Raw genomic sequence first — 19,956 nt, 5'->3', positions numbered from 1 at the left:
ATTTAGATTTTATTACAACTTGATTTGGGTTATTTAATTGGATTTATTCCTTCTTGTTGGCAATTGACACTCATCTGGGTTATACATATTGTCATTGATGGCAGCACACTTCATGGTAGATTTGGCAATCAAGGTAACCGACATTCACTTCACTGGCATTCACGGAACTGACAGGCATGTAACCAACAAACTTGGAATTGGTATTCTAAGGCCAACATAGGAGATTGATCTGACAAGCGTGGAAGCGGCAATAGTCACATAGTTTTGTGTTTATATTTTGTTTGGGCCAACATGTGTCTTATCTTTTGAAATATGATTGTAAGACAACATAAGGCATTTGCGTTTATTCATGCAAATGGGTATATAAGTCAATCTGGGTTAGGTCATTTTAGAGATATGACAGATAAGAGATGTGATAGGCTATGTGATGTTATGCGAGCAAGATCTTGATTGATAGAATGTAAATGTAAAGATCTGTAATCGGTCTTGATTATCTGTCTAGAGGTTTGGGAAGTGATCTAAGTTACCGATAAGGGAGGTTACAGTATAATCGGTACAGATAGTGCTTAAACCAGAACTCATCCAGCATAGAAGATGCACATTCTGAGTTCAGTTTTTGTTAGAAATCTAGTACTTTGGATCTGTAGTCAGTGAGGCTCCTTCTCTGATGAGAAGTGTTCTCTAGGAAGTGTGCCTTCTTGCATGTGCAGGCCCCTCTTGTAATATTTATTCAGTTGGCTAGTGGATAGATTTTGTGGGTCTCCAATCCCACCGTGGTTTTTCTTCTTTGAGGTTTTCCACGTATAAATATCTATGTTATGGTGTTGATTCATGTGGTTGCATTAATATTACTTGATGTTACTTTCTTTTATGCATACAGATTAATAAGTGGATTTCTGAATAAGGCTGAAAATATTATAAATGATAGAACATTGATTCTCCCCCCTCTCTTAGTGTTCTTGGATTCCAACAATTGGTATCAGAGCTTGGTGCCTCAAAATAAGTCTAACAACTTGAGGAAGATCCTAAATCCTGAATCCATGGAGATGAGTCTACAGAAGGAACTTTTACAGAATCTGGATGATGAAGAGAAGAATGCCCTTAAGGAATCATGTCAGAAGTTGAGTTAGGAGAATGGTGTCATGAAGAGTGAAATGGAAGCCATGACCATGAGGATGTCCAAGGAGATTGAAGACAAAAAGAAGAATGAAGAAAATCTTTCTATAGCTTTGAAAGATAGATCTAAGGAATGCATTAGGTTGGCACATGAGAATGATGTGTTGACTAAGTTGGTGCAATCATAAAACAATGAGAAAGAGTTGGAAAGAATGGTAACAATCCTAAGAAGTGATCTGAATGCTGCAAATGAATACAAAGAAAATTTTAGGGTCAGTTCTGCAAAGCTTCATGAATTATTGAAGGATCAAAGAGACACTAGAGACACTGGAGGTCTTGGATTTGAGCATGGAGAAAGCTCTGGTACTGCAAATCAAGGGAATCCACCAGACAAACAGAATTAGAAATCATCGGTAAGGCAACCCAATGCACATAAATTTAATGGTAGAGGCTTTGTTTGTAATAAGTTGGTCATAGATAAAGTCAATGCAAGAATAGAGCAAATCAGAATAATAATGCAGTTCTTGGTCAGTGTTCAAATCGTAAAAAGTATGGTCATAGGACAGAAGATTGTAGAATGAATGTGAGATGTCATGCATGTGGAAAGTTTGGACATATGGCTAATCAATCTAGGTCAAAGAATGGTCAAGGATACAACAGGCCAATTCAGAAGAATAATGTTACTTGCTATGCATGAAACAAACCAGGACACATTGCTAAATATTGCAGAAGGAAGAATACACATGAAAGGAATGACACATCCAATGAGAAGGGAAAGCAAAAGGTTGATGAAATCCAACAAGCTCATGCTAAACATTGGGTTAGGAAGTGAAGATCAATTGGCAGAGGCGAATTCCCTGGTTACTAAAATGACAGAGTAGAATGTTCTTGCACCGGTAGGAAACACATCCAGTAACAAATTCATTAGCCTTAGGGGGAGGCAAACTAATGACAGATGCTGCATTACCCCTAGTAGTGGTCTGAAAGCTTGTTTCAAATATTGGATAAGTCATTCTGAAGGATAATCGATGCTGAGATAATGGATTTTGAATCTGGTATGATATGCCGACATGCAGTAATGTCAATAAGAAATTAGGGTTTCACAGATTAAAAGGAAAAATTTGCTTCATTTTTGATCACATAGCACTCAGAGCGGGTTTAAGGTGATCAAGTCGATTAAGAGCATTTTCTAGTATTTTCTGAGCGAATTTTCAAAGGGTTTCACTGGCATAGGTTGAGAGGCATTTTCTTTGTTTTCAAGCTATTTTTCTAAAATTGGAATGACTTTTGGATTTTCTCCCGCTCCAGTAGATGTGGCTACCCCTGTTGTGGTGGAAATTAAGGATCATCCACATCCAGAATTAAAGCAATGCCCCCAAATTGCAAAGGTTGATGACTCAATCGACTCATTTTCTAGGGTTCCTGATGGAGTTCTCTATTTGGAAGATGTGAGAGCATATATTCATTGTACTTTCGAGGATCTGGGATCATCGAAGATTAAATCAATGCACTTGTCCATGTTGATGAACAAGGATGGATTGATCAAAGCAGAATTTTGAATTCTTGAAGGATTAGCGTTTCACCAATATTTTGGAGATGACTGAGTTCAAGGATGAGATAATTCGGTTCGTGTTGAGCTGAGTCCATGGTGAGTTCATGTGGCTTGACCAACCCTACAAAATCACCAAGGAGGCGATTTGTTCTATCACCGGTTTACCCTAGGTCAGATAGACACTAGGCAAGAGGAAGATTCTAAACAATGAGGTGAACAAGCTAACCGGTGCCACCTTTGACAACCGGTTGATGAAGATTAGCACCATTAGGGATAAAGATGTTCAATTTTCAAGCATGGTGATCGGATACAAGGTAACTCAATCCAATCAGTTGAAATTTGTTTCTAGTTCCTATATCTTTTGTGCACACAAGATGGTAAAGGAAAATGAGAAATATGATCTATGTCAATGGATGTGCGATGAATTGATTTTGAATTTGGGAAAAATTAATGGAGAAAAGAAAGGTACATTCTGGTATGGAAATATCATTGTTTTTTTAATGCTTTTCTTTCTAAATGAGATAGGTAATGGGCCTTTGATATACCGGCGAGAAAACAGATTAAGAAAGCCTTGAGAAATTTGGCATCGGAAAGAGACTCCATTGTGGGGTTATTTCAAAGCATTTCAAAAAGAAATGAAGAAGAGGGAAAGGATATCTAAGCATATAGTTGACAAATATTCTACCGACATATGCTTCATGGCCAAGAAGGATGAAACCTTAATGGAGGCACTGCAACCTAGAACTATCTGGGTTATTGAAATGGGCTATGAGGTTGATGCATAGATCTTGGACCTTTATGCCAAGATGCTTATAGATGCCCCAGTTGATGAGAAGGAGAGAATTTTTGGAACTGCAAAGTAGAAGGAATCTAAAGTGAAGATAAGTTTCAACAAGAATAAAAGGGAAGGACAAATAAAGAAGGTTGGACAGGTTGTCCAGAAGATGTCCTCTGAGATCAAACAATTCATTGGTTTAACAGAGACATCTCCTCCGACAGCTGTACAAGCTTCACCGGAAGCAAGAACTGACAAAGGTGTAATGAAGAGGAAGAAACCAGAGACATTCATTGCCCTTGCTGAATCTGGTTCTGAGACTAAGGATGAACCCCCAAAGATTCCTAAGATCTACATGAGAATTCAAAGGAAGAAGCCCGAGGAAGGGAAGCTGTGGAAAACCAAAGTCACTCCTCTGACAGCTTAGAAGAAAATTTTGAAGGAGAGGAAGGCTACTAAGAAAAGAAAATTGGTCAAGGAGTCTACTCCCACCCCCGGTAAGAAGAAAAAATCAAATCTAGATAAAACTCTTAAATCTGGTAAAAGTGTTAAGGTTATTGGTCCTCTTTCTGTTGTTGAATTAATTGATCAAATTACAAAGGATGGTATTTTGAGTAACATACAACATTATTATGTCAATATGGATAATAAAGAGAAAAAGGAGATAGAAGAAGCAATCTTGTTATACTTAGACATATATAAGAAAGTTTTACTTGAGATTGAGAAGCAAATATCGATATATTTGTATAATAAGTTAGATGCTAGGAGGTTATTTGCTATTGAGGAAGATAAACACATAAAGGTTCAGGAATTATTAACTATTTGTGGTGCTATTACTGGAGATGAGATGTAGCAGTGTCTATATTTTGCTAACAGAACAATTTTTCGGAGTAGACACTGACATAGAAGTCTTATGGTGGGTAGAGTAAATGAAATTGTCAAGGAAACTCATGAGGCATGGGTTAAATTCTTTGTTGATAAACCAGGTTTCTTTAGATCACTGAATATACCTCCTAAGTTTGACATTCCAGACACCCCAGTTGATGCTAAGGGTAAAGGTATACTAGGTGGAGATCCACAAGTCTTGAAAGAGAAAATAACTGAGGACGTTCCTCCAACAGTAACATATGTACAAGATGCTGAGATCAATAAACTGGTAGACAATTTACCTCTGGTAATTGATGTTGAAATAATTGAAATTCATGAGGTAGATGCGATAGAAATAACTGCACCAAGTGGCGAAGCCACTAGTGCTGAGGAAAAGGTAAAGGATGAAGCTGAACAAAAGAAAGAGGAGAAAGGTCGGGTTGAATAGACTGAAATCAAGGTACGGGTACCTTCACTGGGTGTTGGTTCCTCATTTTTGGCACTTGACTCATCAAATCAAGAAGATTTTGGTCGTTTTGAGAATCAAAATATTGAGCAGTTGAACAGTTTTGAATTGGTGTTTGTTGTAGCTCAGAAATTGAAGAAGGAAGGATTAGAGGATAAGCAGGTTATTGAGCAGGCTATTCCAATTTTGTAGTAGCTTGCACCAGACTGCAGGATAGATTAGGTTACAAGTCCATCCAGTAAGTTGAAAGGTTTGACTGAGCACATTGCAAAAGAGTACAAAACTCTTCAACAAGTGTCAAACCAACAGTTGGTGGAAAGGTATAATGCAGATAGGAAGGTCACCTATGATAATATGATTGAATCAAACAAAGATAAGTTGACAGAAGAAATAACAAGGATTGATGAAGCTCTTCATCAATGTAGTTGCATATACTGGTCTTGCACTAACACAACAAAACTAACATCAGACCTAGATAATAAAGTTAAGGCGGATAACGACAAGTTGGAACAACTTGTAGTCAGTTTTGATGGTACTGAGTCATTGACCAGCTTTGTTGATGGTCAAAATTTTCTTTTAGAGTCTTAAATTTCAGCCCTGAAGAGGGGAAAGGACAAGTTAATCTGGCGGGCTAGAGAATTGAGAGGTTTGGTAAGTCCTCGACTTAATACTTTGTTACTTCATAAGCGGGAATGAATGGACCAAATGAATATGCCCACAATGGCAACCCTAACAGAAGAAGAATTGTATGATTACATTCTGAACGAGTTTGTATCAATTTTGGGAACTTTAAATTTTGGGTGGGATACTTATTTGGCATTTTTGAAGGGTGCTTATCCTGATATTTTCAAGTACATCTAGATCCGGTAATCACATTTTTGCTTTGTACAAAATTTCATTGATTTCTTGTTTTTTTTGCCCCGGCCTTTGGCATTGTTGCCAAAGGGGGAGAGGTTGGATGTGAAAAATGTTAAGGGACATAAGAAGTAATGTATAGCTCAGGGGGAGTAACCTTTTGAGATCAGTTTTGGGAGATCAAATTTTGGACAAGAACCAATACAACACTTCAATGATCCATTTTTCACATGAGTGTTGTCATCAATGCCAAAGGGGGAGATTGTTGGCAATTGACACTCATTTGGGTTATAGGTGTTCTCATTGATGGCAAAACACTTCATGGTAGATCCAACAATCAAGGTAACTGACATTCACTTCATCGGCATTCAGGGAACCGACACGCATGTAACTGACAAACTTGGAACTGGTATTCTAACACCGACATAGGAGATTGATCCAGCAAGCATGGAAGCGACAATGGTCATATAGTTTTGTGTTTATATTTTGTTTGGGCCGACATGTGTCTTATCTTTTGAAATATGATTGTAAGCCGACATAAGGCATTTGTGTTTATTCATGTAAATGGGTATATAAGTCAGTTTGGGTTAGGTCATTTTAGAGATATGACAGATAAGAGATGCGATATGTTATGTGATGTTATGCGAGTGAGATCTTGATCGATAGAATGCGAATGTAAAGATCTGTAATCGGTCTTGATTATTTGTTTAGAGGTTTGGAAAGCGATCAAAGTTATTGGTAAGGAATGTTACAATATAACTGGTATAGACAGTGCTTAAACTTGAACTCATCCAACATAAAAGATGCGCATTCTGAGTTCAATTTTTGTTAGTAATCCAGTACTTTGGATTTGTAGTCAGTGAGGCTCCTTTTGTGATGATCAATGTGCTCTAGGGAGTGTTCCTTCCTGCATGTGCAGACCCCTCTTGTAATATTTATTTAGTTGGCTAGTGGATAGATATTGTGTGTCTCCAATCCCACCGTGGTTTTTCCTCTTTGAGGTTTTCCACATATAAATACCTGTGTTATGGTGTTGATTGATGTGGTTGCATTAATATTACTTGTTGTTACTTTCTTTTATGCATACCAGTTAATAAGTGGATTTGTTAATAAGGCTAAAAATATTATAACCGACAAAACACTGATTCACATCCCCCCCCACCCCCCCCCCCCAGTGTTCTTCAATTGCAGCACTTCTAACTCTAGGATCAAATCTTGTAATGAGGTTAATATAACTAGTAAATGATCTCCTCCTTTGGGTGGTTTCAAAATTAACACTGATGGTTTTTCTTGTGATAACCCAGGTTATGCAAGAATAGGTGGAATTGAAAGAAATGGTGTAGGATTCAATCATCTCTTTTTTTCTATTGCTATGAAGACCAATACTAATAATCATATGGAGGCTTGGGAACTCCTCGTGGATTTGGAGAAAGGTTGTGACATCGGTTGGTAAAGCAAAATTTGTGAGAAGGATTCTATGATATTGATCATACTTCTAAATAATGGAAGCTCTCCAAAGTCTTCTTGGAGGTTGGCTTCTTATGTTGATTAGATTCTTTGCCTTCCATGAAATTTTGAGTTTTTATTCTTTGTTCATATCTCTAGAGAATGGAATGTTGTTGCAATGGTCAAATAGGCCTTTAATTTCAATAGTTCTTAGAAAGTTCTAGATTGGATGTCCCCATTTTCTGCTCAATTCTTGAATATTTTAGCTTTTTCATATTAATTTGGTTTAATCTGGTTGATTTGTTTTATATCAATTTATTATGCTTTATTGATTTCGTAATTGTTTTTAATTTATAGAAGTGAAAATTTTGAAAAAAACTTTTTTTATTTTATATTCTTTAACTTTAATGACAACTATTGCTGTTTAAAATTTTTTTGTCACTTTCTAGAATTCTTTAATTTAATATATTTTATCTTTTAAAAAAAAAAAAAAAAGCGAGCCATTAAATAGATATGTCATGTATAATGCGAAACAGCACGAGATTTAAGGCAAAGACAGATTATCACTCGGAAGGAAAGTCTTCCATTGTTTGAAGAATACAGTGGGCCATAGGAAAGTTCTTCATTGTTTGAAGAAGACAGAGGGCCATTAAATACGGTACGAAATATTAGAGACATAATATCACCGGCAGAAGAGCTCTTCACCAGAAAGGCTGAGAGGGGAATCATAATGTGACAGAAGAATACTTCTAACAACTCCCAATTGCTTATTTCTCTAATGCAAGACAAGTCATAGCAGTTCTCTTGAAACTTATTTCACTGAGATTTGCAGTACAAAAAATACCCACCACTGAATTAGGCCAGTGCAGTGTATATGAAAACAGCCAAAGCACCAGATTTCATGATAACACTCCAAGGAATGCCTCTCTTGCCCTTTCTAACCAGTCCTTTCACAAACCGCCAAAGATTTATCACTACCCAAATACTGCACAAATATTCTGCAAACAGCCTCTCTTTGATCTTATCTCCACTACCCACTAGTGAAACGGTGCTTCGAATAAGACCTGCTGAGTTTAAGAATAATATTGTAGTGGGTATAATGAACAGTAGAGAGGAATCAAATGTAAACTCGCCCTCATCACCACTCTCTTCTTCCTCTGACCCCTTTGGAGTCACAACAAAAACTGTGTCAGACAACCCCAACAACTTTACTGCAACATCAAACACTGCAAGTAACCATGAAGATGTGCACACGATGAACCACATGATTTGGTTATTCCACCACTCTCTGACAGAACACCCACAAAGAATGTATTGCACAAGCTGATATCCATAGACTGAAAGGAATAGTACAAGTGCAATTGGAAAAGAAACCTCTGAAATCTGCATTATCAACTTCAAAGTTCACATTAGTTTTTAGCTAATGTAAAAATGCATCCATCAATTGTAATTTATGGTATGAAAAATTGTCAATTGAATCCATCTATATGACCTTGTTTAAGCAGTACATTTTAAGATTTGATTTGTTTAGCATATTCTAATATTTGATTGGTTTAGATGATTAATCTGAAATCACACTAGTTTCTAACTCACCTCTTGCATGATTTAAAATAAATCGCATTGTTTAAACCGAACCCATCTTTACACCCATGTATCATGTGGTGACACCAGTGGCTGATAAGTTAATATTATTTTTTAATTCAGGCAGAACAACTAATATGAATATGCAATTAACTTACCTTCGGCAGGAATGATTTGTCATGTAGTAGACTAATAGCAGGAAGTAAGGCATAGCAGATAACCGGTACTGACCAAATTGCCCATAGGCAAAAATAAGTATAAAGCATCCTCTGCCTCAGTTTAATACTTCCTTTGATTCCAATGAAGAAACAGAATTTGTTTACAAATATTTCTAGCAGTCCTGTTGCCCATCTCTTCTGCTGAACAAGAGTATCTGGGCCAGTGCTTGCTGCACATCCCATGAAAACCGGTTCCTCTGGCTGGAAACTAATAGAATGCCAACCTAGACTATGAATTTTTAGTCCTGTCATAACATCCTCAACTGTGGATCCATACATCCATCCCACCTGCAACCAGTCAATGTAAATTAAAATCTTCTACGTAAATTAGCATCGCTGTAGAAGATTTTTGCAGTAATGTATAGAAGAAATAAGGTAATGTATGGGTATCTACCACTTTGCCCCATAGAGTCTTTGTTTCATAGCTGCAACTAGCAATCTTCAATGCTTCCTTTGTAACCAGGGAAGGAAGAGTATGGCTATTATATGGAATGTCAGTTATAATAGCCCGAGCTGCTTCAACTAGGGCATCGGATTCTCCAAATGCTTTCCTCAAAGCCTCATAAGAGCAAGAGGATGCAAAATCTGGAGTCTCTGCTTAAGAAACAGGAACAGACATGTTACTGATTATAAAGTTAGGGTTTTTTATTTATAATACTCTATGTTAATGGGTTCGTTACTTTTGTTCAGCGTATAGGTGGGTTCAATTCAGATTTAAAGACAGATCAGGACTGTCCTGATTCACCTAGAACGAATGTACATGGGAAATAGTAGATAAAGAATAATAATATATCATTCAAAAACATGATAGGGCAGTATACTTGTGGGACCAAGTTTCTAATAAAAACAGATATACATAAAGAGGATCAAGCCCAACAAACTTTAAACACTTAAAATAAAGTCAAAAAGAGGAGGGTTCGTATCATAGAACTGCCTCAAACATCTCCAAAGACACAATAACAGTTATACATCAAACACAAAATGAATGCCAGATATCACCATTAAAATGACTTGAACACAGCTTCTACAAATAAGATTGAAATTTGATCTTAAGTGTTAAATATACTTCTTCATATTAAAAAACTAATTAAAAAATATATATTAACCTATTTATTATGTTATTCATATAGTTTTTTATATATTTTGTTATTATAAACATTTTTAATATGTATTCATGTCTTGTATTTGATAGAAAAACATATCATGTAATAAACTTAATCTCAAATCCAAACTGACTACTTAGAAAATAATGGATGTAATTTCATCAAGAGATCTGCTCTCACCTTGTCTTCCACTTCCTTTTCTGTGGTATTGAGTAACCCGAGGAGGCAACCCATACAACCCTTTTCTTCTATGAAAGCAGCAGGTTCCTCCATAAAGGGGACCTTGGATTGCATTCGATCCTTTTCCTATGATCTACATATACTCAACATTTCCATTATTACTCAGTACACACATATATAACTATATAACAACTCCGCTAAAAGCTATGGAGATCTTGAATAATCAGTTCACAACATTCGAAACTCTTTCTTACTTCTATTAGTATTTTCAATTTATTTCCAAAGGGATCATCCTTGAGACTTCCATGGAACACTTGGGGAAATTGCACAAAACCACAATCCTTCTCAGATTTGCAATCAAGGAAAAAACACATAGCATGTTGTATAGCTCTGCAATCATTGACATGCATATCAGAGTCCAGATTAAGTGTGAAAGGAGCATTTGTCATCAATGCTGATACTCTTGCCTGAAAGCCGAAAACATCAAATCAGTATAAGTCATGTTAGGAAATAGTACATATTCAATGCAATTAAATCCTATTATAGTTGACATTACAATATTATATATTCCATATTTGTGTAGCTCTTCGATTCACTAACAATACATACAGTCAACAATTGCCTTTAAAAATTTGAATTAGGGATTCCAAGCACCTATTCAATAATTATTTCATAGAAGTCCTAGAAGATGAATAATAAAATCTACTTACCATGACATTCATGGCGCCAGCTTTATAATGATGGCTGGCCTTAGGGCGTTTTTCTCTAGCAACATATATCAGGTGGGGCAAAGCATCAGCTTCCTTTTCATGAACCCTTTTATTTTCATGAATAACCTATAGATACACATTAAAGAAATTATAGTGAGAGATGTTCATCCTCTAGAGAAACTCCTACCATCTTCATTTAGAATTATACTGCAGAAAGATAGAAACAAGCATTTTAACTCCACTATCTTGTTGTTACCTGTACTATACTTGTGTGGTTTCTAATATCTGAGCTTCTATACACAAACCCATCAACACTATGATGAGAAATGAAATCTGGTGGAACTTGTTTCTTTTCCAGAGTTGTGCTTACCCTTCTCTTCAGATCTTCGTACTCATCCTACAAATTAGTATTAAACAATGTTAAGAGCATGGCAATTAAATAACTCAGAAACTATTGATTTTTGTAGTTTAGTCACATCATCACCTTCATGGCTTGCCATTCTCGGACAAAATCAGGATGAGAGGACTCTTTTTCTTTGGAGAAGAACATAAAGGGGGCCCTGGTCTGTATTTTGAACTTTCTGCAGAAGGGCACCCATTTTTTGGCAAAGCTCAAAGTTTCTACCAGAGAGTAGAAAGTGATGGGAGAGGCACCATCATCTGAGATATAACAAGCAAATTTTTCAACTGGATAATCAAGTGCAAGAACAGAAAGAACTGTATTGGCTGTTAGTAATGCAGGCTCCTTGAAGGGATCTGTTGTAGTGATGATTACATCCACAGCAGGAAGCTTGGAAACAGATTTTCCACTATATCTACAAGTTAAAAACATAAAATCCACGTTTATGCAGTGTTTTAGAGAGAAATAAACATAAAACCTTCACTCTATGACAAAACAAACATACAAATGGAGATCATTTCTTTCTACCTTTCTGCAAGTCTCTCTGGGTATGTTTTATACTCAACAAACTTCCATGCCATGTTGTGATAAAGTATCCACGTGAAAGCAAACCAAAGCTCACATGTAAAAGCTACTATCCAAAGCCCAAAAGATTCACGAAAAGGATTCAGTAAGCGATGGGATAGGAAACATAGTAAAAGCAGGAAGTGAAGGCATACATAAGCTCTATAAAGATTTGATTTCTTTATGATTTTCTCATACAGAGGACCAGAACTGCAGGCATTCGTCTCCATTACTTAGAGGACCTGAACTGCCTTTACAATTACTAGATTGCACTCTGGCCAATTCAATCTAGCTTTATATAGAGATCTGCCTAAGTCTTTTGATTCCTGGATTGTTTTGATGAGACTCTAAACAATGCCGTGTGAAATGCAGACTGGTATCAAATGTTTACTAGAGTAATAGTAATAGTAATTGTTATTAATGTGTTTCTTATGGTTCTGGCTGTATACGGCATATGTGTGGAGGAGATTGGTGGCAAAGAGTTTGACGTACAGGGAACTAATTTGTCCTGCTTACAATGAAATTTTCTGGTTTTTCTAGGAAAATGAGAAGATACATTTTACTGGCCGATGGTCTTATAGTATATTTATAAGTTTAGCCGGTGCAATCAGTTAGCTCCATAGTCAAAACCCATTCTACTTTGTACACACGACAATTATATGATTGTTTCATATTTGATGTTAAAATTACAGTCTTCTTAAAGAACTTTACTACATACAAAGTTGCAAGTATTTCCTTTAATAAAGACAAAAATAATTTTTCTTTCAAAAGTTAGGTTCTATATTATATTGTTTGTATTATCTAATATGTATAAGAGATATTATTATGTCTTATTTAGATGCATTATCTATCATGAATGGGCATTATGGAAGTCTATTATTATGGAACAGCAAGTCTTATAAATTTGAAAGATTTTAATTGAAAACATCATTAGAGTCAATATTGATTACTCAATAATCCTATGTTATTCTATTATTGTTCACATCAAATATATGATTGCTTTGTGTTTAATCTTAAGAATCTAGTCGTCTCAACAATCTTATGTTATTCTATCTTATCGTGACTGTTTTGTATTGATTACTTAATAATCCTATGTTATTCCATTATTGTTCACACTCTAAATATATGATTGCTTCAAATTTAATCCAAATAATGTAGTCCTCTCAAAGCAAGAGTCAGTATACACAGAGTTGGAAGTATCTTCTTTGTAATATTGATGAAAGTGATATTAAACAAAACAAATTACTTCCTCATGAAAGTTAACCTCTATATTAATTGTGCTTATTAATGTGTATAAGAGATCTCATTGCATTTTGTGCTAGTTGTATTATCTATTATTTTATAGCATGGGCAGAACCCACTTATTATAGAAAAGTGAGTCTCATAAATGACAAGCGCAAGTATCCTACCACCTTCTATTAGTTAATAATTTTTATTAGCTAGTTAAAAAAAATATAATCAAGTCCATGTTAATTAATTAATTGTATTGTGGTAATTATTTTGTTCCGAAAAGTTATTTGAGGATGTTAGAGGAAAAGTGATTAAAGGATGTCAAAGATTAGATTTTGTTACCATGAGCCCCTATAAAATTATTTTGATAGAAAATTGAGAGCAAGTTTGTCAAAAATTATTGAAAGGAAATTTGAAAGAGGTCAAGAGTGGATCCATTGATTCATATTGGAGCCATGTGATGTAGATTGTATCTATTGAACTATGATAAGGTGGCGAAGGCTTGCAATAAAGTTTGTTAGGTCCATACACCACTTATAGGAAGCTTAAATAGGTAGTGTGATAGTGTGTAAAATTAATTTTTGATAGAGAAGTAAATGTTTTTTATTAGGATAAACAAGTTTTGATGGGGCCCCGAAACCCATTACAATTAGCGAGCTGCCTGCGAAAAATGGACTAGACTACACAACAGCGAACCACAGGTTTCAGAAAGGACCTGAAACCTTCTGGACTTATGGGCATCTAGATCCCAAAACCCAAAGGCTACACAAAAAATAAACAGAAAAAGAGCAACCACAAACAAACAAACACCAGCCAATCAACAAAATTAAACATTACAAATCAGGCTAGTCACAACAGCTGATCTAGGTCAACAAACACTAGACCTCAAAGAACATAGAAGGAGAGTTTTGTAGGCACCCTCAACCAACAAGAAGGGTTTTCCCAGACTCCCATAACCTATAACATAATCTTCAGGCGAGACAATTCAACCAAGCTCGATCCTAACAAAAAACAAACACTAGCCAAATCGGGCCCTTGAAAACTACCAGCATCCAGTCTGTCCTTAAAAATAACAAACATAAGGTTTTCTGAGGCTCCCTCAACCTTGAGATTGGGTTTTACAAGGCTCCCACAACCTGACAAAGTGGGTTTGACAAGGCTCCCACAACCATACAAGACCCAGATCATAGAAAAGTAAATGTTAGACCATAAAAAATCATAGAAAAAATATCTAAAAGGTGTTAGGAGTGAATACGCTAATCCATGGTGGAATTGTTGAAACATAGATTGCATCCATTGAGCTATAACTATGAGCACAAAACTACTAGAAACACATTAAAAAAAAAAGAGTTAGTAAATATTACTAAAAAACAAAGTTCTCGCTAACACCATCTCCTATTGCACCAATCCATGGATCTTGTGCTTCAATATGATGGATTTGGTGGTATGTGAATTCTTTAACATGTATTATAAGGCTATATTTCATGGAATCTTCTTAAAATGGCTTGGTTTTATGTCAATTTATATATTTTTTGGCTCAAGGATGGGATGGACAGGATTAGAAGTAAAGATCAAGGGCTCAACTTGGTTAAGAACCTTGGAGAGATTATAGGAAGACAAGTGTCCTCATTTTGTTGGTAGATGGAGAGGGGTCCAAGATTGAAGAGTAATATATGGTGAAGGATTCTCTTTGGAAGAGTGGATGGTGAGGATGAAATGAATACTTAGGACTACCTTAGGAGTATGGGTAAGTCCTTTGATCCACATGAGAGGTTAAAAGGCCATGTCAAATGTACAAATTATCCATGCTTGGAATATTTAAGTCATACCATATACACATTTTCGGAATGTGCAAGAGTAGAGATGACTTGACTATAATTAGGAAAGTGAAGTAGAGGATTAGTGAGTTAATGATGGCCTGCTAATGAGAAGTGAATGGAAAAGGGAAATTCAAATAAATAGGTATATTTATTTGATTTCTGGAAGGGGGATATGAGGTAAGTAAATATATATTTTTTTTAAGGTGGACATAGAAGAAGAATGATCAAGCTATTTTAGGTTAGAAATAGGGTGTGGGTGAATAGTGATGAATAATTATTTTATTAATTAAATACTAAAATATTATTTAATTAATAAGGAGATGAAAATTAGACAATTAAATAGATCAATAAGGATTTATTCATTCAAATATAGAGGACATGACCAAGTAATTACGTAATTAATGATGTGTCAATTTTATGTGTTTACAATAAGGCTACCAAATATATGAAAGAATTATGAGAAGGGGATTTCATTAATGATTATGAGAAAGACAAGAGATTTGAACAACACACAAGTAAGTGGAAAGGACTACAAAGGGATGGTGAGAAACATAGGATGAATTTTTATCTAAGACAAAAGATGAGGGATTTGGGTTAACTCGGGTGAATATTGTAAAAAATAATAATGAAAATGATAGGCCAAGAAAAATGTTAATCCTTTGGTAACAAGTAGAGTGACCAAGATTAAGTTAATAGACTTTAGAAGGTTAAATCTACTGACTTTATGGACTAGTAATAGGATTTTGATCTCATCCTTTGAACAATGTATGAGGCAAATAACAAGACTATTAACTAGTTATATGCATGTATTTGGACTATAATTTTTATTATTTTTTATGATTTATTTTTACCATTTTATGACTTTATAAAATAGTAATTTTCAATCCAAGGGGTTGACCTTAATTTGTTAAAGCATTGAGTTTTCTTTGTGGATGCCCAAGTTAAATTCTCTATAGGGACATCTAAAGTAGAATTCTAAATTGTAACTCTTGGGCTTCCATAGTTGGCTTCTCATATAGAGATGGTTTCTAAATAAAAGTGGATTTCTAAGTAGTGGGTCTTGGTCCAATGTTGATTCTTGCAATGAATATTCAATTCAAAAAAATGATGATTCTTTGCCTAATAGTATTGTTTGCCATACTATAGAGAAAACAAAAAATCAACACTAAAGTTGAAAAATCTTATTACAGATGTTCTATTGTAAGAGAGAAGAGTTAGTTAAAAGGATGTTCAATTGTAAGAGAGAAGAGTTGGTTTAAAAAGACTTGTTGAAACTAGTTGTTTTCTTCTTTTATATTTATGCGATGTTAATCATTCATGTGGTAGAGTGAATGTTGGGAGTGAAAGTTTTTTCATAATAGACATCAATAATATGCTTGAAAAAGATATGACAAAGGATATTAAAATATTATTACCATTTTTTATTACACTATCTTTTCAAAAAATATTATAATATTTGCCATGGCAGAAACTAAAATCCAAGACTATTTAATGCATTGTAGACCCTATTTCTGATTCCCGGCTTTTCCTACACTGATGACAGAGACTAAAATCGCAGGGCTATTTAATGTGTCTTTTGGACTTATACTTCTGATTCCAATCCTTTTCTCCACGGTTATGTGGGTTGTTTGGTGTCTTTAATATCATAATAGCACGGATGTCACTCACATATTTTTCTTTTTAAGAAAAAGAAATGTTTTTATTATTTTGTGAAGCTATACATCATTTGATTCAAACCTCAATATGTACATTTGACCGTATATATTAATTAATTGAAAATCAAAATATTGTATAAACATGTAAGATTGTGTAAATTTTATATTGAACAGTCAGTTTATGGAGGAATTGTTGTTGTTGAAGAGGCAAGTCGTGGAGGAAGTGTTGTTGAAGAGTCAATTTCTGAGGAACTGTTGTTGAACGTTCTATCTATACAATTACTGCTTCCGTGTTTTTCATGAACTCTTTGATTGCTACGTTAAATCGGCAAACGATATGTTTCACAATAAATATTAAACAGTAGACAAAATTTATTTGTATCTAGTGTAAACTTTCTAGAACTATGTTTATACTAGTTAGATTGTAACTTATGTTTGTAGCTGTGTAATTGTCTTATATTGAATCGGACTTGTGATTGAGCCAACGATACATTTGTACCATGTGATTAATCTACTTTGGTAATTGATCACCTTTGATGAATGTTTATTTTTAAAATAAAAAAAATGACAAACTAAATGGAACCATATATATATATGAGTTGATCATTAAAGAGATGATGTGTTTTTTATGTAATATTTTTGGATTTCGTACAATGAAGTTTGTGAATCTTGTTTTCAAGTACTTTTTATGTTCAAAATTATCAATGAAGATATAATCTCTTATTGGAGAGAGCTCATTACAACTAATCACAAAGGTATTACGGATTTGAAAAATACTAGAATCTTCCATATGATTTCATATCTTACAGATACCATTTGTGTGGTTGTTAGCCTTTCTCTACCTACATGCAAAGATTAATGACTAAGAACTTAAAATAACTAGCATAATCTCCTTGTAAATTCTAAAGCATATTGATCTTTTTTTCTACATCTATTGTGTCTTACACACCATAATCCTTATGCTTATTCTAAGCTAGTCCATACATTTACTTGCTCAAAAAGAATGAACACTTTTATATTGATGAATCATTTAATAGTGATCGTAGAATTTGATTGAATGATTAATTAATACCTTCTTAAAATTATTGTAGTTATGAGGTGTACATAGGTTCTTGTATCCTAGCACCACCTAAAACTTATATACAATCATGCACAATGCTAAATATATTGTAGGATTTCTTATAGTAAACTTCAAGTCACATGTATCCTAAATTTGTTCTTAAATATAGTTTATACATTGTTATGTTTAATTATACACATGGAATTTTATAAATCCATTCACTCTCTATCTAGAACTAGGTGCTATGTATGGCATGAACACAAATAGCTACATTTTGACAATAACATTATCCAAATGTGATTTTGTGTTCTATCCTCAACACATGAAAAACATAAAAACTAACATTAAATTTAAGAAAACTTAAGAATAAAAAAAAAAGTATCCAAAAGAGAACAAATATAAGAATGCTACACATATAGTAGCTTTAATAGATCCACTAATTCATGTTACCCATGGATGTGTGAGGATGGATACTAGCCCCTCCATCTCTATCTTAGATAATGCACTAATATTTTTTTAGATGATAATGATCCATTACAACCAAGTGTTGAGATAGAACCCTTAACAAACAAATTCCTTCACTATAAATGGTTGAATTGTTTAATGCCAATTACACTCTCATGCACAACTTGACATTTTATTTTGTAAGTAAATTAGTGTTTTTTTGTTTTTTTTCCTTTTTAAGGACACATTGAAGAAAATATGTATTTCAAACATTAAGAACCTCCATTTTTGTATCTATAATATATTTTCTAATAAATTCATCTGAAAGCAAATAATTTGACATTTAGTGTCACAAGCCTTGGGGTTAAGTAGTTTGACCAATCTAAATATGTGACATAAATAAATTATGTCATTATAAGATTTTGAGATTCTAAGAATAATCTTAATTAAAATGCTCCATGTTAGTGATTGTAAACCTTGTTCACTCAATGCAATCTTTAAAGGATTTATGCACTTTGTTCAATACCCCTTCTTTCTACCTTTGTACAATTGAAATAGAGCTCGACAACCTTGTTGCAAGTTTGCGCAGAATGAGCTATTGATGTGTTGTCATTGATGTCAACATACTTTGGTTGTCATTAGTGACTCGTTGGTATAGTTGATGTTGAGTTTTCTGTGAAGTTGTGCAGAGAGATTTGCTCCGTATTTCTTCTGTATTGTACATCTATCCATGTAGTTTAGATATGTTGTTAATTAATGTTTAGAGATGTTAGGTTTGAGATTTGGTGCTCCAGATTGTAGTTCTAAGGAAGTTGCATTCACCAATGTGTGATGATGTTTGATAGTGTTTCCATGTGAAATGCATGCTTCACATTTCTTTGTGTTATGGTTTCTAGTGTTGTGGTTTTGGAGATAAGTTGATAATGTATGTAGCTTCATTCTATTTAGTCAGCATGAGTTCTTGGGCTTCAGAAGCATGGTTTCAAAGTTTGATGGTCTTTACTTTAGGTTTGGCCAACCTCGGATGTTTACACTTCACATTAATTGCTCTGATGATTATGGATCAATGTATAACGTGTATTATATTTATTTTAGTCTTAATTAAGACATGGTGTGGTCCAATTTACATTCTTTTCACCACAAGAATGTTTAGTTCCGACCTAGTTTGAATTGTGTTTAGTTAAGATGCTTAGCTGACCTTGGGATATTTTGCATATATGAGGATGATATAAATAAAGGATAACTTGTTGAGGATGGTGTGTGGTGTGTGTGAAATGTGAAATAGGAAGGAAGTGAGTCATGGCCTATGTGTATGTGATGAAGGTGTGTGAAAGAGGATCTATCTCCCTGATTTTTTTGAGTTGGGGATAGGTTTTGCTTGAGTTGGTGAAAAGTGTGGAGCTATGTGGACTTTCATGTGTTAGCTATCGGAAGTAGTGAATCAAAAGTATCTACATATCTTACAGTTGTAGAGGTATATCAGTGGTGGATTCTTTCTCTTTTATTCTTCTTCATCTGGGTAATGAGCCCTCCAATAGTGAGCCTTTCTTTCTTTCTTTCAGGCAATGATTCTCTCGTAGTGAGCCTTTATTTGTAAAAATCACCTTAACCGATGTCACCCTAAAAGGTGTTCATATATTGAGAATAACATTCTCCATGGTTTTTTCCCTAATACGGTTTTCCATGTCAAATTTGGTGTTTAATTATGTATTCAATGTATTTTACTTTCCATGTTCATATCTTTCTATGGAATAAGTGATAAATTTAAATTACTATGGATCTAATTTAAGGAAAATATTTTAGAGATGTGTGGACAACTTAAATTCACCCCCCCTTTCCCCTGCCTCTTAGTTGTCTTGTGTGTAAGAGCATTCAACATCCCTAAATAATTTAGTTCTTCATCTAAATTCTCTC

At 34.5% G+C, this 19,956-nt stretch overlaps 1 protein-coding gene across 1 annotated transcript; it reads right to left on the bottom strand.

The window, feature by feature from the left end:
* Positions 1-7,620: 7,620 nt before the first annotated feature.
* LOC131057388 (putative cellulose synthase-like protein H3) lies at positions 7,621-12,191 on the bottom strand. Its single transcript, XM_057991551.2, has 9 exons — positions 11,798-12,191; positions 11,354-11,684; positions 11,126-11,266; positions 10,870-10,995; positions 10,414-10,626; positions 10,160-10,292; positions 9,271-9,470; positions 8,817-9,164; positions 7,621-8,460 (listed from the first exon to the last, which is right to left on the bottom strand). Exons 1-9 carry the CDS (start codon positions 12,061-12,063, stop codon positions 7,933-7,935), a joined length of 2,286 nt encoding a protein of 761 aa, XP_057847534.2. The 5' UTR covers positions 12,064-12,191; the 3' UTR covers positions 7,621-7,932.
* Between the last annotated feature and the right edge of the window lie 7,765 nt (positions 12,192-19,956).

This window comes from Cryptomeria japonica, chromosome 5 (assembly GCF_030272615.1).
Source record: "Cryptomeria japonica chromosome 5, Sugi_1.0, whole genome shotgun sequence".
NCBI classification, from domain to species: Eukaryota; Viridiplantae; Streptophyta; class Pinopsida; order Cupressales; family Cupressaceae; genus Cryptomeria; species Cryptomeria japonica.
This window is presented reverse-complemented; position numbering and strand designations above follow the sequence as displayed.

What these genes read in the sequence shown, in the direction of transcription:
- LOC131057388 (XM_057991551.2), bottom strand. Translation starts at nt 12,063, where the DNA reads ATGGAGACGAATGCCTGCAGTTCTGGTCCTCTGTATGAGAAAATCATA. An exon ending in GAGAATGGCAAGCCATGAAG is followed by an intron (nt 11,267 to 11,353) that starts GTGATGATGTGA and finishes ACTAATTTGTAG; the next exon opens with GATGAGTACGAAGATCTGAA. An exon ending in ACCACACAAGTATAGTACAG is followed by an intron (nt 10,996 to 11,125) that starts GTAACAACAAGA and finishes GTGTATCTATAG; the next exon opens with GTTATTCATGAAAATAAAAG.